This window comes from Poecile atricapillus, chromosome 1 (assembly GCF_030490865.1).
Source record: "Poecile atricapillus isolate bPoeAtr1 chromosome 1, bPoeAtr1.hap1, whole genome shotgun sequence".
In the NCBI taxonomy this organism is placed as follows: domain Eukaryota; kingdom Metazoa; phylum Chordata; class Aves; order Passeriformes; family Paridae; genus Poecile; species Poecile atricapillus.
Genome location: NC_081249.1, coordinates 86,797,039 through 86,821,743, shown reverse-complemented (window position 1 = coordinate 86,821,743; position 24,705 = coordinate 86,797,039). Strand labels below are relative to the sequence as shown.

The window sequence follows — 24,705 nt, the reverse complement described above, 5'->3', positions numbered from 1 at the left end:
TGTCTAGTCTCCCTTGCTTAGGAGCCTAACAGTGATTTAGACCAACTCAGAGTTGACTTTATCAGGCTCTGGCCAGTTATCTCAATCAACTGAACAGTGAAATGTCCACTTGAGACAAAGGCAATACTAGCTAGCAGTAACATCCTGTACATAATGTGCAGCCCTCATGATGCATTTCAGTCTTCCCAAATCCATCTGGGAACAGACTATGGAGAGCCTTGAGAACAGGGCTCCTGAGTTAGCTGAACATTTCTGTGCATCCTGCTCTTTTTGCCAGCTGAAGAGATCTCAGCTGCCTGCTTGAATAACATCATGTTGGAATGTAGGTACGGAAAGCTTAGGCTGTATTGGCACTATTAAACAGCACTGGGAAATATTTCCAGGCACAGAACTGTCTGTATTATTAGGACAGTCCCTTGTACACTTCAGCTCAGGCTAACTAAAGCTCACAATGCTCACAAAAGCCTAGTTTGCAGACTGCTCACAGCAGGCAGTTTATGTGGTGACTGCGCTTTTCTGGAAGTCAAACTGGACAATTATCACCAGGACAATTATCTATCTACTTTACAGGCTGCCATCAGTACTTACAAAATGTCCCACATATTTAATTTGTGAGTTTTAAGCTGACCCACTGGACCAAAAGCAGAACCAAAAGGCTGTATCCCTGGATTCCAGACCTTTAGACCCAGACACAAATAATGCAGAACTGGAAGGCATTCCTGCCCTCCTTGCAGATAGTGCCATGACTAATGGGTGTTGCAGGGCCCTGGTGGAGACCTCTGTGGGCCAGTATTTGTTTCCATTTTCCTCATGGTACACAGGGAAGGAAAAGACAAAGTCATTAGCTCATTAGCGGTTGCTGGCTGGTGGCAGTGTTGCTGCAGCACTTCCTTAGGCACATGGAAGGTTTCACTCCATTCTCAAGCCAGGCAGCCTAAGGAGATTCACATCCCCCTAATCTGATGCAGAGCTCCTGAGCTCTGTCCTGAATGAGGACACTGCTGTGTGCAGGAGGCAGCTCTTGCTGCAGGCTGCATAATGGCAATCCATCTCCAGCTGAAACAAAGGGATGCAAGTGCCAAGTGATCAGGACCTGGCCTGGGTCACTGATCAGCAAAGTTCTCACTGTTTTTTTGCCGTGAGAAGTCCATTTGGTCAGGTGTCTCCACAGGAGCCTTGCAGGAGGGGATGTTCTGAACTGGTGGATGGCAGCCAAAGTTGCTGCTATTGGCCAAGGGGCACTTGGCACAGTACACTTATCCTTACAGCTGCCTGTGTGGAATCTCAGGAGAGAGGGAGAGGCTGGCTCCTCCCCACATCCCACCTCTTCATTTAGGGTGTGCTAGAAAGAAATTACCCCCCTATAAACAGCCTCAGAGATTTCAGAGGAAGAGAGCCATTTGAGATTGGACAGCAAGAACCCCCAGGATGAGGATAACCATCCTCCTGAGCCTTCTACTCCATGCTGCAGCTGCTTCTCACCAACCGTGAGTGATGCTGAACTCTTGTTTCAGTCTCTTTCATGAAGGCGTCAGTCTAGCTAGATGGACCACATCCCGTGCCATCAGCTCTCCTGCTTCCTGCTCTATCAGATCACCCCAAAGGGTAGCTGAGTCCTATACCTTGCCTACCAAGCCTTTGACTCTTGCAGGTCAATACAAGCCAACTTTCTGGGGGTCTTCTGGGTCAGACCTTAGGCCCAGAGATGTTTGCTCTGCAGTGCAATGCTAGATCAAATCACTGGTGTCTAGACTGCAAGGTTATGAAACCATTTCTTTTGAAGACTGCATGGGGTGTTTTTGGAGAGTTCAGGAGATTACTGGAATAAGGGGTTTGAAAAAGATTGTAGGCCTATACTTAACCTAATAAAGCAGAAACTATTTCTCACATTTCAGTGAAGCAATCACTTTGCTGGGCTCACTGTTGCTTTTGAATGTTGATGGCACATTGCTGAGGGATTCTGCAGTAGTGGGCCACAGCAGGGAAGCTTTCTTGCATCTCTTGAGTCCTCAAACTGATACCACCTCTGCTGTCTTTCCCCACCACAGACATTACCTGGTGGTGATTCCTGAAGCTCTCTGGTACCCGTCCACCCAGGTTGCCTGCCTCCATATCACCTGTCATGATGCAAAAATTCAAGTGAATCTGGCCTTGGAGCGCTCTGCAGGACGGCAGGTCTTAATGCAAGAAACCATCCAGAAGAAGAAGACTTTCCTGTGCACTAAGTTCTGGGTGAGCCACCCAAGGCAAATTCCATCACTGATTCTCCTTTCAGGAAAATGCTTGTGTTACTCCCTTACCAGGGGTGACATAGATTGTGTCCACTTTGTCTTGGTGTGAGCCTTTCAGGAAGGGGAATGGATGGTGCCTAGGGATGCACAGCCCAACACAGTCTGTTGGTTAGCACTGAATTTCCTTTCTGAATCTGATTTTTAAATGCAATTTTCATCTGTTAAAATTTGCCAGGGTTCCAGATACCACCTGTGTCCTTGTCCATTACGGACCAGATGAAGTAGCTTTAGCTCTTTCTGAAGGATTTGTGCAGGTTCACAGCTAAAGCTTGGGGAAATGGTGTCATGCAGGACACACTGAAGTCTCTGTAGTACCTGAAGTCAGGCAGCAACTCAGCTCTTGGGAGCTACTGAGAACTAGTTGGATGGAAATGGATATGCTGCTTGTTTATAAACAGCATCTTAGAGGTTATTAATTGGTGAGAGGTTAATAAGTTGGTGAGAACTTAGCAAAGATCTGGGATAACGCAGACATGTCTAAGCAATATCCTTTTTGTTATACTGTATATTCTGTGCTAAGGCTGCTGGGGTCTTTGGCATCTTTCTCATTGTGTTTTCTACTTTGGATTTCTTGTTTGTAAGTGCTGGGTAGTTCTGAAAGCCTAACATTTGAGGCTGTGCAACTGCTCAATCTCTCTTTCGATTCTCTGCTACCATCTCCCACCTTCCTGTCATCTGCCCATCTTCCTGAACAAGTCTGAAGACTCAAAAGTCAGGTGCTTGCTTGTCAACAGTGGGAAAAAGGACAGATTCCAGAGGTTGGCTGGTGATTGTTCCCTCCTGGAACAGTGTGAAGGAACCAGTTAGTTGTTCCACTTCACTCTCAGAAGATTACCTGGGGCATATGTGCTCTTCTCTCTCTGTGTTACAGGTTGCCCCTCCAGCTAATGGCACGGAGGAGGTTGCCACTGTAAAACTGACCATCACAGGAGAAGGGGTCAATGTTGAGGAACAGAAAAAGGTCCTGATCTGCAAGGCGAGGAATGGCACCATCATCCAAACTGAAAAGCCCATCTATGAACCAGGGCAGACAGGTGAGATGCAAATGGGAGCAGCTGAGGGTCCCAGGATTTTTGCTGGTTGCACCATATGGGAAGACTGTGATGCCCTGAAATGCATGAACAACCTTAGCACAAGGCTTTGAGACCATGTGTCTTGCTGAATAGGGTTTCAGTGTTTGTAATGTCTGGCTTGTGATAACTGTGGAGCTGCAGGAGGCAGTAGATAATGATAACCATGTCCATGGTACCTTACATGTGGAAATGTTAGTGTCAGATGTTACCACAAGTGTGTCTAGACTGGAGATAGAAGCTAGGGTAGCACATGGAGCAGGGGTCTGTAGGGAAAAACTGAGATCTGATAATATATTCCCTGATTTCCTTGCCTTCAGTGAAATTTCGCATTGTGACTCTGGATGAGGAATTCCTTGCACTCAATGATTCGGTAAGCAAGTCCTGGGGGCTGTGGAAGAGGCTGCCTTGTACCATGCATGGATCCTACCTCCTTTCCACCCTGCTCACTGCCAAAACTCCAGCTTTTCCACATTTATCCCTGGCAGGTTTTATGAGTATGCAGAGGGCAATAGTAACTGCCAGGAAGGTGGCAGAGGTGTGCGTGTCTCTTGCTCATCTTGGTAGAACAGTCATGCAACTGTATGTATGGGACATATTGGTTCCTGATGTGAAGGTGTCATGGGGGGAGTGAATAGATTGTAAAACAGGTTTTCCTTCTTGGGGGGAAGGGTGCTTTTAATCTGCACCCTACAAGATGGAATGTGGGAAATGCTGCTTAGACATTAGGACAAACTTTTTGATGGCAACAATGTGGAAATGTGTCCAGAAAAGGCATTTTCATCATTGGAGATGTTCAGAACATAGCTGGAGAAGGCTATGAACAATCTGCTCAGGAAGACATGTTTCAGCAGGACGTTGGATAAGGTGGCCTCCAGAGGTTCTTTCCAAATTATGTGATCCTATACCTCTGTAACCCTCTTAAGACTGGACCTGAACCAGAGCTACATTTGTTTGGGTGGTGACTTGTGAGTTTTTCTGTCAGGAAGTCATTAGCAAGTGTTGTGTGACCCCCAGATTGGTTTTTCCTTTCCCTTTCTTCAGACCTTACTGTAATAAACCCACCTGGTATTTCTCCTTTTTGGTGGCATTTGTTTTACTTTACTCTTCCAACCTAGTCATTCTGTTGAATTGAATATTGTTGAATTCTGTTGAATTGTATTGTTGTCAGTGCTCTTAAGTTTCCAAATCACCAGTTGCACATCCTTCAGAGAGGGCTCTGAGTCTGAAGTACTTTGTGTGTGGTGCTGGCATGTGTTTCTCTTTTCTAATGTTTTTGCATTTTTTCCTCCCCAGATTTCCCTGTTTCTTCTGGTGAGTGATGCTGAAACCTCATGTTAGAGTAATGGTGATGGCAGTCATTTCACAGTGCTGTTCATATTCACTTTCTGATAGATTTTAAAGACCTCTGAGTGGAATAGTAGACCTTCTTTTTTTTGTTGTTGGATGTTAAATTCTTAAACTAACATACTCCTTTCAGCTTTTTTTTATGTACTCCTTTGAGGTTATGCTCCCAGGGACTTCAGTAGAAATCTGCTGTTCTAGATTTGCAAAAGAATAAATAGAAAACTTAGATGGTTATGAAAGAAAGTAAGAACAGCGAAGAAGCTTTGCTTAAGATCAGAATTTAAATAAGTGTAGAAGGAGGGTCAGATGCTGGGAGCAGAATCTGAACATTATCATGTCTTCAAAATTTCCTGATCAGTCTATACCAAACCTCATTTCCTTAGCTGTAGAATCTGGTAGTCTACCACACTGAAATCCTGAAGCTCAGTTTCTATGGGATGTGGATCAGCGAGATGCTGGAACAACTCTTTCTTTCTTGTGGGTGCAGGACCCTAAGAACAACCAGATAGAGCAGTGGCAGAACGTGGTCCCTAGGGATGGCATTGCAGACCTGTCTTTCCAGCTGAGTGATGAGCCCCTGCTGGGGACGTACGTCATCAACGTCACCAGCTCCAGAGCCTACGGCAGCTTCTCTGTTAAAGAGCATGGTAAGAGCATGTGGGGGTTTGTCTGAGCTGCTGAGAGGACTTTGTGCTCCTGGTCCAGGAAGCAGGGTGTTTATTCCTTGATAACCATCCTAGGAGCACATGGGAAAAGTATTAGCATCATAGGAAAGAGTCTGAGCTGAGGCTTAGGAGAGGAGATGACTTCAGGACCTTAGTGTGTGGGAGGAGTGTTGTGCATGGCCCCAGACCTTTGACACAGCTGATTCCTATGGATCCCGGAGTCAGATAAAACAAGGCAATTTAGGATGGACTTTTCCAGAGCATATGAAGTCCAGCGCCCTCTCACTTCACTTTCATTCCCTAATCAACTGTATTGGGAGGCCAGTCTTCTCTCAATGAAAATAGCTGTCAGAAGTGGAGGGACACGGGGATGTTTGGTTTTAGTTTGGGAAGGAGCAAATCATCCAGGGCCTACACACAAATGTGTTAAAGATACATGGAAAATCTTTCCTTTCCCTTCCCCTTCTCACCACCTTCCTTCCCCATTTCCTGTCCCTTATTCCACCACAGTCTGCCTTTACGTTAATTCTTTGTGAAGGCTGTCCCTGGCCTGTGTTTCCTACAGTTCCCTGGTTTTCCTTTCCAGTGCTGCCAAAATTTGAAGTGATCTTTGAGGCGCCAAGTCAGATTTATGCACTAGATACAACCTTCCTGCTCCGGGTATGTGGCAGGTGAGGATTCTGACTGGAGGGATGACCCTGTGTTAATTTCTGGCCTGACGTGCACAAGCTGAATGGGTTATCGTGAGGAGCTAAGGGCAAGACGACTACACTTCAGTCACAGGAAGCCAAAATCTTCCATGACAGCTGTTTGCACCCTGAGGCAACACAAAACATTCCTGTAACTATCATTCTGATACTCTAAATGCCTCTTTTCTAAAAACACTCCACAAATCTCTACACACAAAACCTGGGGGAGCAGCCTACCCTTTGACAAGCAACTGTTTGTGGGATAGATCGTGGCAGATATGTGGTGTTCATCTCCCTGAAGAACAAACTCATGGGAAATGATGGGAAGCTTTTCCAGATTATGCTCACGTAGAAACTAAAGGGAGGCAAAAAGGAATTTCCCCAGGTATGATCCAAGGACAATGCTAGTTAGCCCCTGTGAAGGTGATTTTTAAATAAAAGGCACTTTCTTAGTCACCCATGTTTATGGTCATAAGACGATAATGCCTTCAGCACATCCTGGGGTTATTGCAGTTAATGCTGACGTATAATGCGGTCAGCACTTACAACACTCTAGTTACCCAAAATAATTTAGTTTAGTGCTAATAATATCATAAAGCCCTTGATCTCCCATCGCTGCGCAGCCCTGGCCTGACCCTACTTGCTGGGTCAGGACTCCTGGGCCTGCTGTGTGGATGCCACTCTTGTGGTATATTGTGAATATCTGGCAGTGCATGGTCTCTGGGGCTATGCAAAGCAAGCCATGTGTTCTCCCACTGTGTGCGACTGTCTCTTCCTTTCTCTGCTCCCCACAAACAGATCCACTCGTGGGAAAAGCATCCAGGGGAAGGTTCATGTGAGCCTTTGTCAGAAGATAGCCCCGTTCCTGCCCAGTGCTTCCAAACCCGATCTCTGTCACAAATTCAGCAACCAGGTGAGATGCTTAGGAAGAGCTGAGCCGTATTCAGAGGCATTTGTGCTCAGCCTTAGGGTAAGACAAGGCTGCTGGGTCCTTTAGCTGAAGTAATCGCAATGTTAACCCACTATTTTGGCTGCTTGGCCACTGCTACTGGTGCTGCCTCTCAGCAGCTGTGCCTGACGATTGTGACTGAGCCTCATCATGTGCCTGCTTCACGTCCTGGGCTGCAATGCCAAAAGGCAAAGCACCCTGAGAACAGGGGTTTTGTGCCGCTGTTCCTCTGCCACTTCCATAACTTCTAATCCAAGTGCCTTGCTCAGACCTTTTTCCTTCTCTCTGAACTTTCAGACAGATGAGTCAGGTTGCTTCTTCACAAATGTGAGCCTGTCCTCCTTCAGCCGAGACTTTCGGTACTATCAGGACAGCATAGTTGCAGAGGCCTCACTGGTGGAGGATGCCACAGGTAACTTTAGAATTTCTGGTGCCTGGGAAGAGGCAAGTTGTGCTAATCTGACCAAAAGATCTGAAGGTGTGGTAATCTGACCAAATGCACTGGAGACTTTCCAGCTAGCAAGGGATCTGAGCCTTCTGAGCCCATCGGGGCCTGCTATCCAACCTCGCATATAGAGACAGGGACAGCAGCTCTTGACAGTGTGGCACACTCACTCTGAGTGTGGTGTCAGATGAGGCTCTCTAAAAGCTAGAAGTTAAGTGGGAGGAAGACTAGATACCCAGAATCTTGGGAAGATCACCATTGGGATGTGAAATATGTGTGCAGCTGAACGTGTCCATCTGTATTACCAGTGGGTCACTCTGCAGGGAAATTGCTGAGAAGTGCTTGTCTTTCTTGCTCCTTCTCTCATGTTTTTGTCTTGCTGCTTCCATTCAGAGATACAGGTCAATGCTTCCCACAAATTACTTATCTCCAGGATTGGCGGGTTGGCTTTGTTTGATGATGTGAATTCTTACTACCACCCTGGACAGATGTTCAGAGGAAAGGTAATTCCCAGTTTCAGTTCCTTGGAGGGGAGAGCATAAGCAATATTTCACAGTAACATTTACCTACCGCCTTTTCTGACCCCTTTTCTAGCCAGGGGCTTGGGAGGGCACAAATTACTCCCAGAGACAAAACTCTTGAGTTGTCCAATGTCAGAGTAAGTCCCAAGACTGCCATTTACCAAATAACCCATGAAGGGGAGCAGCTATAGGCTTAAATATCTGGGGTGCAAACCCAAACATTTGGAATTTCATCAGCCAGGAAGTCCTCTGCTGAGAAGTGGAGAATACTGGAGGTTGGACCAGATGACCCCCTGTGATCCCTTCTAACCTTACCCATTCTGTGATTCTGTAATTCTGTGAATGAACATGGTAGTGCAAGTGGTAATAGGAGCAGTAGCAGTATTGATAAAATTATTGGTGACTGAAAGAGTGATCTTGCTGTCTTTGGAAACACTGCTCCTGACTTGGGGAAGCCAGAGATTTTGCCTGCTGATTAGATTTTTCTGCACTTCTCTTGTTCCCCATGATGTTCTCAGATTAAAGTAATTGATTACCAAGGCAAGGCACTGAAGAACAAAGAAGTCCTTCTTGTAGTAAACTGTGCTGAGCAGCAATTTAGGCAGAAGTTCATCACTGGAGACTCTGGAACAGTTTCATTTACCCTGGACACCTCTGCCTGGAATAGCACCTTGGTCTCCCTGGAGGTAAGGAAGGAAGGGTGTGTCTTGTGGCAGGAGTATGTGTGCACGTCAGAGCTATTTACTGCCCCATAGACATCCTTTTTGTTCCTTCCTGATGGAGAGTAACTCAAACCTGAAGCACCTCAGCATGTTCTAGATCTTGGCTCTCCCTCTGAGAGCTTATTCTCCAGGTCTCAGTTCCCTTCCTCATGAACTCTCCACAGCAAGACCTGTCCTTTGTGATTTGCAAATCCAAGGTGATTTGCAGCTGACTTGATTAACTAGAGAAATTAACTGGTTTGGTTCTTTTGTCTCACCAGGCAAGTGTCCTGCATCAAGATTCGGACAGAAAGCCTGGGACAGTTGACTTGAGTTACCAGCGAGCCTCTTATTTCATACATCCGTTCTACAGCACCAGCAGGAGCTTCCTCTCTATCATCCGTGTGCCAGAGACAATACCCTGTGGTAAAATGCAGTCTGTCCAGGTGGACTTCAGAATTTATGAGGAAGACCTGGAACATGGGCCCAAGCGCATCATTTTCTCCTACTTTGTGAGTTTCTGGGAAAGCACTAGTGGGTGACAGCTGAAGGCCCAAGATCAGCATCTCTTAGAGGTTCAAGATATTTGAGACTACTTGATAGTCTTGGCTCAGGCCAGGACAGGGAGTTCCTCCAGTCATCATGGAATTGGATCCTGGTTTTGATTCTGGTACCACAGTAATAGCAACAAAGGCAGAACCTTTCTTGTAGGCTCTGCACAGGTGCCGGCCTTACCTGTTCTCTCCCCCATCACTTCATCCCTGAGCTCTCCTTACTAGCTGAGAGCAAATAAAGCTAAAATTCCTCCCCCAACCCCCATTTAATCTCCCAATTTAATTTCAGGGTTACTTTGATCTTCTTAGTGATCGCAAAGGCTATGTGACTATGTGACCATCCCTTTCTGTGTTCTTGTCTAGGTCACAGGGAAAAGAGGGATAGTCCATGCAGGTCAGCAGACTGTTTGGGTTGGGCTGCCAAGAAGTAAGTGCACTCCCCAGTGTCATGTCTAGCAAGCACTTAGTGGTCTGTGACATCCACTCTTATTTGGATAAGTGGCATAAGCCTCCCTGTAATGTAGGGATGTCTCACCACTTTTCTAAATTTCATGTTCCCTTTGCCCTCCTGCTTTGGACCAAGAGAGGAATACTCAGCATTTCCCAGCCCATAGGCACATCCTCTGTTGTCTTCTTTTGTTGTGTTGTTGTTGTGTTCTTTTTGTCTCCTTCTGCTGCTGCTCCTGAAGCATGAAACTGTAGCCTTACCCTCCATAGCAACTGCTTCTATAAATAATTCGGGTCATTAGGATGCCACAGTTTATAATTTTGATGTTTGTTGACCCACTGTTGCCTATTTCTCCAGCTCTGTTTTTTAAAACCTGAGTTATAAGTATTTTGGGACAAGGTCACCTCTTTGTTGGTGATGGGATGGGAGATGTTGGGTGAGAGGAGGCTTTAAAAGATATCTGAGACTCTTACTCTTTGTGGACCTAAGCTTGAACTCCAAAGTACTGTTTTGTGTCCCCAAGGCAATAAAAAAAAAGTCTTTCGCTTGTCTTGAATACCAGATCCAGAGATGTTCTGATTGTTTCAGTAGTCTCCAGAAATCAATTTGGTTTTGAAAGACCAAAGGAGGAAATGATTTAAACAGGCATATGCAGAATGGCAAAGCTGATCAGACTCTATTTTCACTACAAAATCTACTTCCTCTTATTCCTATTCCTGTTACAGAAGAAGATATACTACTTCTCTTATTTCTTATTCCTTACTTCTCTTATTCTTCTTCTCCATCTAGTGCTGGAAAGCTCCTTCTCCATCCCTCTTACATTCAGCTCGACCTATGCCCCAGCTCCAAGACTTGTTGTTTATGTCATCTTTCCTAATGGAAAAATCATTGCCGATTCTGCCATCTTCAGTGTCTCCACGTGTTTCAGAAACAAGGTAGGGTTTGTGTCTGAGATGTGGCTAGATGTGTGAGCGTGGATGTGTCTGCTGCAATGAAAGGAGAGCTGTGCCTCTGTGTGTGGCCCATAGGACGTGTGATGCAGTCACATGAAACTGCAGTTTGTGATTGGTGAGGTGTGCTGTGATGCTTGGAGCAAGTGTGTGCTCAGCATTGTGGGGGCTGCTGCGATGTTTGGGAAAGGCAGAGTTGCTGTCTGTCTCCATAGGCAACCGCAGCCTGGGAGGATCATAGATAATCCAGCCCAGCACAGGTCGTTTGTGTGGTTCTCAGGAGAGCTCAGGGCTGCTCTGCTGCTGCAGCAGATAATTAGGATTGCTATTATGTGGTACTGGGATGACATCTGAAAGTAGATGAGGGAAGAAGTGGATTTTACTGGCCGTCCAGAAAGGGCTGAGTGCATCTGGTCATTGTGACATCCTCGGGAATCTGCTTTCTTGGCTGTGTCTTGCGCTCCAAAAGTGAATTTCTGAGAGGGCATTACCCCTGCTCCTCAGCTGTTTGTCTGCCATAGACAGTCAGATTCAAACAAGAACAGGAAGACTTTCAGGAAACTGAGGCTCATCCCACAAAGAGCCTGGAGATAAGGACTAGGCTTATTTTTGATCTGGGGCCCCTGAAGAAGGCGCTTCATAAGACAGCTGTGAGGTGTGTGACCATAGCTGGCTGGCTTGCTGGGTAAAGAAGAGAGAACTGTGCTCTGACACGGGAATGTCACCGTATGCACACTGATGGCTCCCCCTCTGCCATCTTTCCTGTTAGAACTTCAATGTGGTGTTTTTTAAACACCTTCTGAACCTGGGAGGATCCTTGGGTTTCTGTCCAAGGCAGGTCTTTGGAAACTCTCTTCATGTAGGTCCCTTCCCTGCTTGGGAAATGGTAGGGTGGCACCTAGAAATGTCACTCAGGCATTGCCTGCATTCTTCCCATCCAGGTAGAGCTGGGCTTCTCAACACCAGAGACTCTCCCTGGCTCACAGGTTGGCCTCCACCTGCAGGCAGCTCCTGGCTCCACCTGTGCTGTCTGGGCTGTGGATCCAAGCTCCTTTTGGATGAAGCCAGGAAAAGAACTGAGCAGCCACTCGGTGAGTGAGCCTGCTCTGACGTTTTCCCTTCCCTGCTGACATGAGGCGGGAGGGAGGCGACTGAACTTCTGCAGAACTTAACTCCAGGAAACTGAAAGCACGGCCTGGAGGAATCAGCAGCGTTCCCAGTGTGGTGGGTAGGGATTAGGGACTAAGGAAGAGGTTGAGTACCACTCAGTCACTCATCTCACTGTCAGAGGAGAGCCCAGGAAGAGTGACAGAGATCCTGGGCTTTCTGGCACGCGTTCATACGCAGTAGCCAGAAGTATCTCAAACAGGCCTTGGAAGTGTTAGAGGAAGGGAATGCCAGGTTTAATTTGCACTGATTTTTTTTTTTTTTTCCTTGCTTTCTCAGATCTATGGGCTGTTCCCATCTTATAACTCCAGGTATCTTCACCAAGTGTCTGAAGATGATCGTTCATGCGGGTTCCCAAATTCTGATGGGCCTGATGTGTTTACGGCATTCAGGGTAAAAATGGTTGATTTGGTGGGTTGAGATAATTCATGGACTGAGGGAAATGTGGCCCCTGACTTCCAATATCCAAGGGATGCCACTGCAGGCAGGACAGTGAACAGGTGCACTTTAGGCCCTTGTAACTCATTATTTGAATAGGTGACTTGAAATGTATAAGGAAAAAATCATTGTGTGGTTGCCACATTTGGGTTGTGTGACTCAGGATGCCAAGGATTATTCATTACTTTAATTGGATTTCACACAATTTGTTTGATCTTCATAGCACGAACAATTGCACCCTGCAGGCAGAGAAGGCAGAGTACTCAAATGACCATGTGTTTGTAAAGGAATAAATTTGGCTGACTCAGGCCAGATGAATTACCTTATAGGACCTTGTTTGCCCATTGCTGGGGATCTGAATTATTCTTTCTTAAAATAAAGGAAGAGAATACAGAGGACAGCCAAGTCCCCACTGTATGAGGGGACAGGAAGGCACAAGGGCAGAGGGCAGAGAGGAGAGGACAATCTTCTGGTGATTAATCTTTTCCTACAGGAAATGGGGTTGAAAATTATGTCCAACACCAATATCAAGAAACCCAGAGTATGTCCAGCCACTCCACTGACAAGTACACAGCGGGGAACAGGAAAGATTATTTCCAGGCCCATGTTGATGTTTGCCCAGCCCCATAAAGTGTATAACAGTAAGCATCTGCCAGCTGTTTCTTCTTACATTGGAGGCTTAGTCTTTTATGTGAAAGCAGTCCTGGGTTTGAGCCAAGAGGCAGCACTAGCTGTAAGTACAAATGGAGGAGAAGGAGGGTTTCCTGTCCCTAACCTGTTGTGCTAATATGAGGGGTGTTAGTGGGATGTTTGGGTCACAGGTTTTAACTCTAGAGTGAGGGAAATGTTGGCTGTCCCATGGTGCCTCCACATGGAAGTAAAGCCCAAAGCACCTCTGACATTTGATATGAGGCAAAGGATTTTAAAAACTGGGACAGCACATTTTGTTCTGTTGCCATGCTGTCAAGAGCTGACTGAATTTGCTGCAGCCTGAGCTGTGCTGGAGCTCCTCTGCTCTTAACCAGGACCTGAGGACCCTGTGGTGACTATAGCTCTTTGTTGTTTCCAACAGAGCATCTGATAGCAACCTATCAGCCCACTATGTTTCCACCTTCTTCCTCAGCTGAAGAGAAAGTACACAAGCATTTCCACCAAACCTGGCTGTGGGATTTGTATTCTGTGGGGTGAGTAAACTGAGCAGCGGGGGTTTAGTCTGGGCCATTTTGTGTGGCTGGGAGTGGCAGCAGATGCAGCTGAGCTTAGGTCATAGGCAGCTGTGCAAGACACTTAGGAACATAGATCACAGGGCTCATTCCTGTAGGCTGTTCATTGTCGGAGCTGATGTATGCATTAAATGCATTTTCCTCTACTAGAAGTGCTGGTCATCCATGAAAGGTGGCTGGCATAGGAAGATAGAAAAGCACGAGGTGCAGCAAAACAGCTTAGCTCACTGCCTACACTCTGCTTTTGGTAGTCTTGTGGGCTTGCATTTCCCAAAACGTGCTCATGGATGTATCCTGGTATCCAGGGGAAGCTGATGTACATAGAAGTCCTTCACAGGACTGAAAACTGTGTCCTGTGAGAAAGGCTCAGTGTGCACACAGGGTCTGTTGAGAGAGCTTTTGGAGATTTTTCATCTGAGATTTCAAGATTTTCTTGTGTGTTCTCTGAAGACTGAAATATGCTCAGCACAGGTCCTGAACATATTTCCCATCAACATCTGTCCTCTCCCAGCTCCACTGTCCTTACAGATACATCCACCTCTTCCCCACTACCAGCAGATATTTCCTCTGTGACTTGTCCACCAACCTGATCTGAGCCACCAAAAGGTTTCTGTGCTGTGTGTGTTGCCTTCCTGCATGATGAAATTAGCTAAATAATATCAGTATCTTTAGCTATGTCTGCTTTTTTTGTCAGTTGTGGTGAAAGCTGCAGAACAATCTTCTCTCAAAAGCTGAGATGTGTGCACAGGACAAGTCTCTGCCGTGCCCTCCTGTTGGGCTTTAAGCTGTCAGTGTCTCACATGACAAAGAATGGCTGAATCAGCCTTGTTTGCTAAGGTCTGCTGCTGCTAATCCTGTTGCTCTGCTGGTTTCTGGTTTCTGGTTCTCCATTTCCTAGGCAAAGAAGAATAAGGCTGCTGATATCTGTAAGGGATTTTTAGATGCGCAAAGGGCAAGTCCTGCCTGTGATTGATGGCATCTTGCAGCCATGTAACCTACCTGACCCAAGTGTTCTGTGGATATAAGCTCCTGAGGTGGGGTCCCCACCTCTACAAGGACTCACTTAGAGCCCTGCAAGGGCTGCAAGTTCAGTAGGGGTTGGACTGAGGTGAGGGCATGGGGTGCTCTGCAGAGAAGGACACAGAGCACGTCACCTGGCGTGGCATATGGCACCATTCAACTGAATGCTTCTGTCGGTGTCTACTTCTCCCCAGCCCCAGTGGGAACAAGAGTATCACTGTCACTGTGCCTGAAGCCATCACAGAATGGAAAGCAGGAATGTTCTGCACAGGACGTCACGGCTTTGGGTTTGCTCCAGCCTCCCGGCTGACTGTTTCCAAGCCCTTTCTTGTGGAGCTGCCACTGCCATCCTCTGTGGTCCTGGGTGAGACCTTCAACTTGAAGGCCACAGTCTCCAACAACCTGCAGAAATGCATGAGGGTAGGTGAGCCCTGATAGCCTCTGCAAGAAAAGCGGGACATGGCTGACATCTGTGATCATAGAATCATAGGGGAAGGGATTTTAAAGATCATCCAGTTCCAAATCCCCTTTGAGAAGTCATGGCAATTCAGTGATGTTCCCTCTGACTGGAAAAGGGACAACATTACCCCCACTTTTAAAAAGAGAAATAAGGATGCATCCTTGACAGGCTTGAGAGCTGGGCCTGTGCAAACCCCATGAAGCTCAGCAAGGCCAAGTCCTGCACCTGGGCTGGGACAATCCCAAGCACAAACACAGACACACTTGTTGCCCTTGATAACCCTTGCCATGTTGCCAGGACTTCAGCTCTCCCAGCCTGATCCCTGGCTAATCAAACAATCTGTGTGTATTCCTCTCAGGCTGTGCCCCTCCTTCCACCCTCTGTAGGCTTCCTTTTTGTGTTGTTGATGTTTATTCATTGCCACCTGCCATCCCTGCTGCCCCTTCAGATCCAAGTGACCCTGGAGGAGTTTGCACACTTCCAGCTGAAGCCGTGCAAAGGCTGTGTCTACAGCAGCTGCTTATGTGCCGGGGAAGCCAAGACCTTTCAGTGGAGTGTCACAGCTGAGCAACTGGGTGAGAAGCACAGGGAGGTGGGGTGGTGGAATTGGGAAGGGATGGGACCAAGGTGGGGATGTTTTGTAAGAGCTGACACAGAGTGAGCAGCTGTTCGCTCTGTTACCCAGAGAGCACTTACTTGCATCTCTCCTATGGCCATGGTTACTCACAAGCCTGTGCTAGGAGGTACAAAAACATATAGGGCTCTGATCAATTTTTTTGTTGTCAACAGGTGATGTCTATTGTATTAACAGGAAGTGTTTCCTCAGAAGGTGTCTTATAGACCTAAATGTGTGTTATTTTCAGGGCTCGTGAACATCACCCTGAGCACAGAGGCTGTGGCCACCAAAGAGCTCTGTGGTGAGGAGATACCATTCGTCCCAAAACAAGGACAGAAAGACGTGATCACCAAACTCATTCAAGTTCGGGTCAGTCAAGTTGTTCTGTTACCTAAGCCTCAAAGCAGGCTTTGTGCAATTCACAGATTTTGTGTATGTTAATTTTGGGAGCTACCCCTTGCTATTCAAAATGTGTAATTATCATCTCAGGGCGTGAGAGCTGATGGATGTAGAAGGTAAAGGGACATCCTCCACTTCAAACCATGGAAAACTTTAAACACTATTTTCTGTCCTTGTCCCCTGAGTTCTCTGCTGAATCTTACAGCACCACTTTCACAGATATTCAGAATTTAGTATATTCTGAAAATGCACGCTGGTTTCTGATCAGAAGCAAAAATGATTGAAAGTAGTTTGCATTTTTGTGTGATAATGATGATACTCCAGCTGGCTGCCCACCCTGAACCAGGATTCTGAACATACCTTCTTCTAATCCACTTGTAATCCCATTTCTCTCCTGGGTGCGCATTAAAATGCTACTTTTATGTGCTCCAACAGCCAGAGGGAGTGTTGGTAGAAAAGGCTCACAGCTCCATCCTGTGTCCCGAAAAAGGTAGATGGATTGTTTTCTTCTTTCACCCTTTTTATCCCCCTCTTCCTGCCTAACCCCCTTCTGGGTTTTTCCACTTGTTGAACTATTTTCTCTGTCCGCATGATGAAGCTACACAAGTGTACTCTAGCTGTGCTGCCAGCTAGGGCTTTCTCCTAGGCAGGGATGTGGGTAGGTCTGGTCTTTTACCATCAACATTTCTTCCACTAATGTGACAGCTTGAGGCCTTTTCCTTTGTGGAAATAAAACCTCACTACTGAACATGGTGAGGCTGGAGGACATGGCTTAGGGTTGCTGTTCCTGTCTTGAATGTTATGGTGTATGATGGGGCCATCAGCTGACTTTGAGAGCATGTGGAGCATTGAGAAGACAGGTCTGCAACTGAAATCTTAAATGAGATGGAGTAACTTCTGTAGAGAAAAACAGGTAGCTTTGACCCCTGAGGGTTTCCAGGAGAAAATCCTCTCAATCTCTTTATAAAGAGGGGTGTTAGGACAGCAGTTACCATGAGGTGGACGGAGGAAGTTAAGGGTGCAATGGGACACGGACTTCTGAAGTGATTTACAGCCTCTGTGACAGGAATACGGGAAGTTATCACAGAACAGCCTTGAACAGTTTCTGGGGATTTTGAAGACTTTTTTTCACCAGAATCTCTTTCTTTTTTGTCTCCCCACACCTCACCTGACTGATGTCAGGGAATCCAGCAGAGGAGTCTGTGTCCCTGGTGTTGCCTCTAAATGTGGTTGAAGGTTCAGTCAGAGCCACTGTCTCGGTCACTGGTAAGGAATTAAGCTATGGCAGTGCCCTTGCAAATCCCATATGTCTGAGTTTAGCCCTAGGAAAATCTGAATTCCCCCACACAGCACTTCTGAGTTTCCAAAGCTCCACTGCCATGTTCTTCCCATGTGTGTGGCTGTGTTTCCTGATTACCGACAGCCTAAAACACGCAGCAAGGGAGACAGTGCTGTGTCAATGACCTTCCCTGCCAGGATGGGAATGTGTACAGCTCATATGAGGGGCACAGCAGAATGGAGAAAGTGGCTGGACAGAGGTGTCCCCACACTGCTGTGCTGGGCCTACCTTGCTTGGTGCACGGCTGGGAATGGTCACAGGTAGGAGGAGGTGGATCCTACTGCCCAGGAGGTGGTCAGGGTGCTTATGTTTTGTCTCAGGGGACCTCATGGGGACGGCACTGCAGAACCTGGACCACCTGGTGCAGCTGCCCCACGGCTGTGGGGAGCAGAACATGGTGCTGTTTGCCCCCATTGTCTATGTGCTGCAGTACCTGGAGAAGACGAGGCAGCTGAGCCCTGAGATCAAGGACAGGGCAACGGGATTCCTACGCAGTGGTGAGTACAACAGACCCACCTTGCCTTGCCCTGTGTCCAACAGTCCCAGGTTCCTACTCCCCTTCCACCTGGATCACTCAAGCACCCCGTTCCTTCACAGTGATTTCGTGGCAGATCCACTGTGAGCACTCATGTCCTGTCCTGCTTCCCAGGGTACCAGATACAGCTGCACTATCAGCACCCTGATGGCTCCTACAGTGAATTTGGTATCGAGGATCAGTATGGTAATACTTGGTAAGCCCTGGGCTCTCTCCCTGCTGTCTGACAGCCAGGAGGTGGGCAGTTTTCTGCTTCAAGCACAAAACCCTTGCTGTACTATAAGATCCAAAGTGTTCTAGAGGTTCTGTGTACTAGGTCGTCCCATGGGTAGGCATCCCGAATCCTGGGGATGAGCTGAGCTTGAACCAGAACATTAGAAATAACACAATAGTTAAAGAGATACACCAGTTTCAAACTCCCACTTTTTTCTGCTTAGATTCTTTCTTTCCACTCATTCTTCCTGCTCTTTCATGCATTCTACTTCTCTCTGATTCTCTCTTCCTTCTTTCATGTCTTTTTTTCTCTTCTCAATCAGGCTGACTGCATTTGTAGTTAAATGCTTTGTCCAAGCCAAGCCATACATTTACCTGGACAACCGGATTATCCAAGCTGCTCTCACCTGGCTGGAATTCCACCAGCTTCCCAGTGGTTGCTTCAAAAATGTGGGACAACTCTTCCACACATTCATGAAGGTAGGAGCCACAGTTGAAGGACAACACCAAGTAGTTCTTACCAAGTGTGATGGTAATTGTTTAAATTCACTTGCCTGTGTTTCTGTGCTTTCTTGAGGGGGAGCAAGCCAGGGATAGAGGAGGCCTCTCCTGAAAAGCTTCAGTATTTGCCTGTTAATTTTCCCAGCTTTTTGGATGTCTATACTTTTTTTAGGGAGGTGTAGATGGGGAAGTCCCCTTGGCTGCCTACATCACTGCTGCATACTTGGAGGCAGGAGCAACACCAGAGGTAAATACTGGGATTCTTTGCCATGCTCTTGCCTTAAGATCTGAATCTTAAAGATCTTAAGGGTAACACTGGGGTAGGCAACAGAGCACGTTGGAGGGACTTGTGGGCAAAGTAATAGAGTGGGTGTGGAAGATTTTACAGCTTCTTGGGGAAAACTCTCTCTTTGAGGAGGACATCCCTGGCATGGAAAAGGTGAGGTTAAACTACTGGGGACCACAAGACTTCATAGCTTGATACTGTGCTGGCCATTTCCCGGAATGAGCTGTTCATTCCCACTCCCCTCTGCCTCCCATCCCCTTGCTGGTCCTATGAAGCTGAAGGCTGATCATGAGGTGGGTGGAGCTGCTCCCACAGTCAAGTAAATAGACATAATGTAACTCTTAATAGGGTTTAGCTTGGCAAAAAAAGCAGAAGTCTGGGAAAGAGTGCTGTAGGGCAGCTTGAACTGCATGCTTAAGTAATAACGATAAGAGGGAGCTCTTACAAGGGCTAAGGATTGTAGCTAGTTACTAGAATGTGGTAGAGGGAAAAAAAACCCAACCAATTAACTTGATGGAGAAACACAATGGTAGACACTGAGAAGTGAAGTTCTCTGGAGATCAGAAAAATAAGTGAAAAAGCAATGCTTTTCAACAGAACAGAAAGCAGTAGACTTAGGCAAAAAAAAAGGAAGACAGGTGGAAATTAAACTTCTTTCTGGTAATAGATGTCCTTCAGGTCACCCTTTTTTCACCATAAATTCAATTATTCACTGTGAAGGTGAATTAAACACAGTTGGCCTGCTCAGCAGGCTATGTGTACACATTTGCAACTGTGTGGTTTTGCTGTTGTTGCGTTTGGAATGGGAAAGTAAGACACAGTGGTGTTATTCCCACAGGAAAGGTATTAATTTCATTGAGAGAGCACTGCTGAAGCCCAAACCCAGCTCAGGGGGGGAGCTCTGTCAAGCACCTTCCACCAAGGGCTGAAGACACTGCTACTGGTGCTGCACTGATACAGAGAGTGCAGGACCGAGCAGAGTCACCTGAGTGAATGAATGGGCTGCTTTCTGTGCCGGCATGTGCCACTGCATGCTTCTGCCTGTGTCCCAGGGTCTGCCTGGCTGGCAGGGGTTTGTGTGTGACCAGCACCGTTCTCCTCTCTCCTGCAGAGCACAGTGGTGCGCAGGGCTCTGGGCTGCATTGCTCCTGCCCTCCCCAAGGCTGCCAGCACCTACACCCAGGCCCTGCTGGCCTACACCTTTGCCCTGGCTAAGGACTCTCAGCGCACCCAGGAGCTCCTTGATGTGCTCGGCCGAAAGGCAATCAGAGCAGGTACGGGGCCCTCAGTGCCAGGGGAACACCAGAGAAGGGACAGGTGACCTTTCTGAGCCCTTGGTAATGTGTAGCCTGGGAGGAGCACAGCCTCACCCTCTAGGCCCATCACTAAGAAAGGTTTTAGACATCCCTTGAGTGAGCTCACAGCATGTGCTGCCAACACTGTGGTGTGGGTGCTGATTTCCTTCAGATCTCTCGCCCTTTTCTGGTACCTGAAGTGGAGGTCGGGGTTTGCGAGACTTGGGCATTCTTGTGCAGGACTGCAAAATGCCAGAGAGGAAAGCAAGCTGCCCCATGTCTTGCTAGTCCCTGACCCTCAGGGCTGGCCAGTGGACAGCTGGCTAGTATCAGACCTGGCAAACAAGGCAATACAGAATTTGGACAACTGGGAGGAAATTCATATGCAGATTATTGGCATTAGTTTTTGTATGTCACCTTAGTGTGGAATACGGAGTGTTAGGTATTGCAAAATACATAGGTTTTCAGCTGCCCTGGGGATGTGATTACCCAGACAAAAGGTGTTTACCCAATGGTCTCTGCAGACACAAGCCACTGTGTCTAGGAGGCTAGGCCACAGGAGTTCTTCCCTGACATCCTTCAAGGTTCCCTCTACTGCCTTCCTTTCCCAGATGGGCAGATCCACTGGAGTCAGACCTCATCCAAACCCAGAACCAGTACCAGCCCTTGGTCACAGCCAATATCCACAGATGTGGAGCTGACAGCCTACATCCTCTTGGCCCTGCTCTCCAAGCCAAATATCACAGAGTCTGACCTCACCACAGCCTCTGGCATCGTGGCCTGGCTCACCAGGCAGCAGAATGCCTATGGAGGCTTTGCCTCAACACAGGTAACTCATGGCCAGGGAAGGGGATGTTTCTTGAGAAAGAACCTCTGCAAGATATGCACGCAATGTGTGCAGGTGTAAATGCTTTGGGCAAAGGTGGTTGGATATGGAGGTCCTCAGGATCCTGATATCAAGTGTCTCTGGATGTCAGAGATGCAAATGTAATTGTGTTTTCCTTTTCAGGACACAGTAGTGGCCTTGCAGGCATTGGCTAAGTATGCAGCACTGACACACAGCACACAGGGGGATGCAGAAGTGAGGGTGAGGTCTCATGGAGGCTTTGGGAAGAAGTTCCAAGTCTCCTACCAGAACCGGCTGCTGGTGCAGGAGGCGGCACTGACAGAGGTCCCGGGCAAGTTCTTGGTGCAGGCCCACGGCAGCTGTTGTGTCTTTACTCGGGTAGGTTCCCACAGACCCTGCTCTGACCACCCTCATCTCCTCATCTTGTCTAAACCAAAACTCTGTTGCACCTCTGTGGAAGGAAATGTGCATTGACTGTGCTTTAATCCCAGCCTGGTGCCAATGCAATAAACCTGTGTGTGGGAGGAAACAGACAGAACCTGCCCAAATATGAGGACCATGATGCTTCCATGGCTCTCAAGAGTACTGGAAGACGAAAATGTTTTATAGTGGTCCCACTGCTGGGTGTCTGACTTGCACAGTCTCAATTGAAAGTTTGAGATGGAGCCCATGGAAGGTTTCCAATCTGAGTGACCTTTATTTTGGGTACTGGAATGAATGTGCTTACTGCATATCATTTATCTGTTCACTGTCTTGGTCCAATCTTGAGGAGTTGAGTAGCCAGTGAAAAAATAAAGGTGTCATAGATTATATCAAGCAAATTATCAATGTCTTAGTCTGTCTTTTTGTCTCTCCCTGCAGATGGTGCTGAGGTACAACACGCCCTCCCCACAAGACTCAACATCCTTTGCCTTGCAAGTGAAAACGGAGCCTGTCAACTGCACCGAGGACAATACACGCTCTGTTACTGTCCATGTCGATGTCAGGTGACTCTAAAGATCTTGTGCCACTTGAGAAGGAAAGCTGGGCATGGCTGGAGAGCTGAGAGGTGCTTCTTGGCTGCAGAGGAGGTACCAGGCAGTTTCAGCAGGAGGGCCAAATGGAGAGCCTTGGCTCTTGCTGAGGAAAGGTGTGCAGTAGTCAGCTCAGACTGGGGATGCTCAGAGCAGTGCAGCCATCCTCTGCATCCTGTGAGAGGGAGCAGTGACTGCCTCAGCCCCAGCCCTGGCTGGGCTGTCTGCCTCAGGGCACTGCACACAGGGTCTGGTGGTAAAGGGAAGGGAAAGCTAGGAGAGACTCTCTTTTTAATGCTCTCCCCCAGAGACTCTCTTTTTAATCTTCTCCCTCAGGTACAATGGAAAGAAATCGACTTCCAACATGGTGATTCTTGAGGTGTCATTACTGACTGGATTTGCCCTGGCTCCAGGATCTGGGATGTCTGTAAGAAGTGTGGAATCAGGGTGGGGATGTGGTGTCAGTGGGAACATCTGTGCCCAAGGAGAGGGGAAGGCTCATGGGAAGGCTGCATGGGAAGGTTGCATAGGAAGGTGTTGCCTGTCTCTTCCTTGAGCAATCTCACCATCCCTTCCCCTCTGCCACACAATGAACTTGAACACATACTGTTGGCTCTTTCTTTGAGTCTTGAGGATGGTGATACTTCTGGCCCGATCAGCTTAGCATATCCCTGTTAGCTAAGTAGCCCAGGCTCTTGTCCTTGGGGTTTGCAGGAGCTGGGTGGCCCTGCAGGGAGATCAGCCTGAAGACATGAGCCCAAAATACATTTGGAAGTGAGTGAATGAGAACCTGCCCACTCAAACTTAGATAAACCTTGTTGGGATGTCTGAGACTTTCCTTTCAAAAGGCAAAACTAAATTGCTTCCTCCTCTCCCATGTCCTAGCTGCAGCATGGGCACTCTGTGAGAAGAACTGAGAAAACACAAGAAGGTGTTGCCATTTACTTAGACAAGGTAATGTCTGTGCTGCTAGAGAAGCTGTAGGAGTGGAGGGCACTGCCAGAGTTGTTGGGAGAATCCAGGACTGGGGCTAGCAGAGCAGGATACTCAATATTCATCTTGAAATTCAGTGTTTGAATTTACAGAGTTGCTACTGTCAGTTAGTAGGATCAAGTTCAGATGAGGAATAAAAAGAACAGCTTGTAAGTAAACAGTCATTTACTTTCTTCCCCAGCTGAGCCATATCTCTGACACATACATCCTGCATCTGGAGCAGGAGATTGAGGTGACCAACCTGAAGCCAGGCCATGTCAGGGTCTATGACTACTACAACCCAGGTCAGTGTGGAACCATGGGGTGCCAGAGCTGCCTGGCTGTTTGCACATGGCTCTGTGCAAGGATAACTTATACCTCTCCTGTTCTGTTGCAGAGGAGCAGGCCCTGGCTGACTATAACATCTTCTGCATCTGAGGTAGGTGCAAATCCCCTCCTCAGCCACCTGTGCAGAACTAGCAGTCTTGTTGTGCTTCCTCTGCACCCCACCCACTTCTGTGTCCCACTGGAGCCCTGAGTATCTCTGATTCAGCATGTTCCCTTCATCTAGGACTGTATCTGAAATTCACTAAGCAGAATTCGTGGTACTGGTTTCAGCTTTTTATATTTGGGTGTGGAGAGTTTCTCTTTCTGGGGAGGAGCTGAAGTAAAACAAAGATACTGGATCAAACAAAAAAAACCCTTTCCTTTAGAGTTCTTAGTGAGAGCTTGTGCTCCCTAGCTGTTAGAATCCCAAAGTTAATAATTTTGGTCATATTATTTTCTCTCTAGGTTGCTCTCTTTTCTGCTCTCATTTCTCCAGGGACTTGGATTGCCTCCTTACTGTCCACTGCTTCAGCTCCCAGGGATCCCACTAGTGCAAGATACCTTAGGAGAGAGGGGCTGCTGCATTATTGCTCCTGGTGTAATGAGACCTCTGTCACCTGGAAAGTCACATCTCAGGCTTGGGATTTTGGTGCTGGGACACATCTCAGGCTGGATTTCAGGACTAACTTAAGCCTAACCTATGCTGCCCATCCTGACAGCCATTACCTGGTGATTTTTTTTGGGTGTCTGATTAATTCTGATTGTTTTAATCCAGCGATTTTCTTGCTTGTAAAAATAATGAAAATAAAATACAAATCACAAATCTGGGTACTGTGGTGTGTGTTTGGACTCTGTGACAGAGTTTACCTGGGAAGAGTGGGCAGAAGCAAATTCTGGCATTTATTTCCTGCAGCACTGGATTCTCCTCTAGCAGTGCTGTGCAGCCACCAGTGTGGGGTGAGGACTCCTAGTCCTGCATGGAGACTGAGCCCACTGAGCATCATCTACTGCACACAGATGTAGCTGAGCCATAAGGTCTTGGCTGCTGGGGCACTTTATGTGGGTGTAAATCTACCCTGCTGTGTACCTCACAGACTGACTCTGTCCTCCTGGCATAGAAAGCAGAAAGGGAGTGATTTTAGTTTCTACACCTCCTGTGGATCTTGCTCAGGACAAGTCAAACATGAGTTGTCAGGATGGGGTGGTGCCCTGGGGTTGAACTCGCTACTAATGAGTGAGGAAAGTGAGTAGGGTCTTTGCCACATTACAAGGAGCTGGACTGGCAATTCAGCAGCCAAAGAGTGTGTGAAAATTCAACATCTATCACTGCTTTTTTAAAATCAAACCTCACAATTAAATGCTGGTGATCACAGATCTTTTAGTTTGACAGTGGCATGTCTCTGTATAAACAGGCAGATCTCCAC

The 24,705-nt window shown here is 47.3% G+C and overlaps 1 protein-coding gene across 1 annotated transcript; it reads left to right on the top strand.

Annotated features, from left to right (window-relative positions):
- Positions 1–1,428: 1,428 nt before the first annotated feature.
- On the top strand, positions 1,429–24,004 carry LOC131578450 (alpha-2-macroglobulin-like protein 1). The gene is made up of 36 exons (XM_058837167.1): positions 1,429–1,487; positions 2,049–2,246; positions 3,081–3,325; positions 3,682–3,734; positions 4,658–4,675; positions 5,196–5,355; positions 5,960–6,044; positions 6,861–6,975; positions 7,309–7,423; positions 7,850–7,959; positions 8,496–8,663; positions 8,960–9,190; positions 9,596–9,659; positions 10,470–10,615; positions 11,572–11,721; positions 12,077–12,190; positions 12,729–12,893; positions 13,310–13,419; positions 14,673–14,898; positions 15,387–15,513; positions 15,802–15,923; positions 16,389–16,443; positions 17,136–17,219; positions 17,613–17,789; positions 17,942–18,023; positions 18,364–18,520; positions 18,714–18,788; positions 19,939–20,101; positions 20,734–20,951; positions 21,132–21,347; positions 21,831–21,955; positions 22,319–22,409; positions 22,868–22,936; positions 23,157–23,259; positions 23,352–23,393; positions 23,747–24,004. The coding sequence occupies exons 1-35, from the start codon at positions 1,429–1,431 to the stop codon at positions 23,390–23,392; spliced, it is 4,437 nt and encodes a 1,478-aa protein (XP_058693150.1). The 3' UTR covers position 23,393; positions 23,747–24,004.
- The last annotated feature ends 701 nt before the right edge of the window (positions 24,005–24,705 follow it).

Excerpts from the sequence above, each read along its gene's own strand:
- LOC131578450 (XM_058837167.1), top strand. The coding sequence starts at position 1,429 with ATGAGGATAACCATCCTCCTGAGCCTTCTACTCCATGCTGCAGCTGCT. Across the intron at positions 2,247-3,080 it reads TTCTGGGTGAGCCACCCAAG|TGTGAAGGAACCAGTTAGTT; the intron begins GCAAATTCCATC and ends CTCCTGGAACAG. Across the intron at positions 7,960-8,495 it reads GACAGATGTTCAGAGGAAAG|ATTAAAGTAATTGATTACCA; the intron begins GTAATTCCCAGT and ends TGATGTTCTCAG.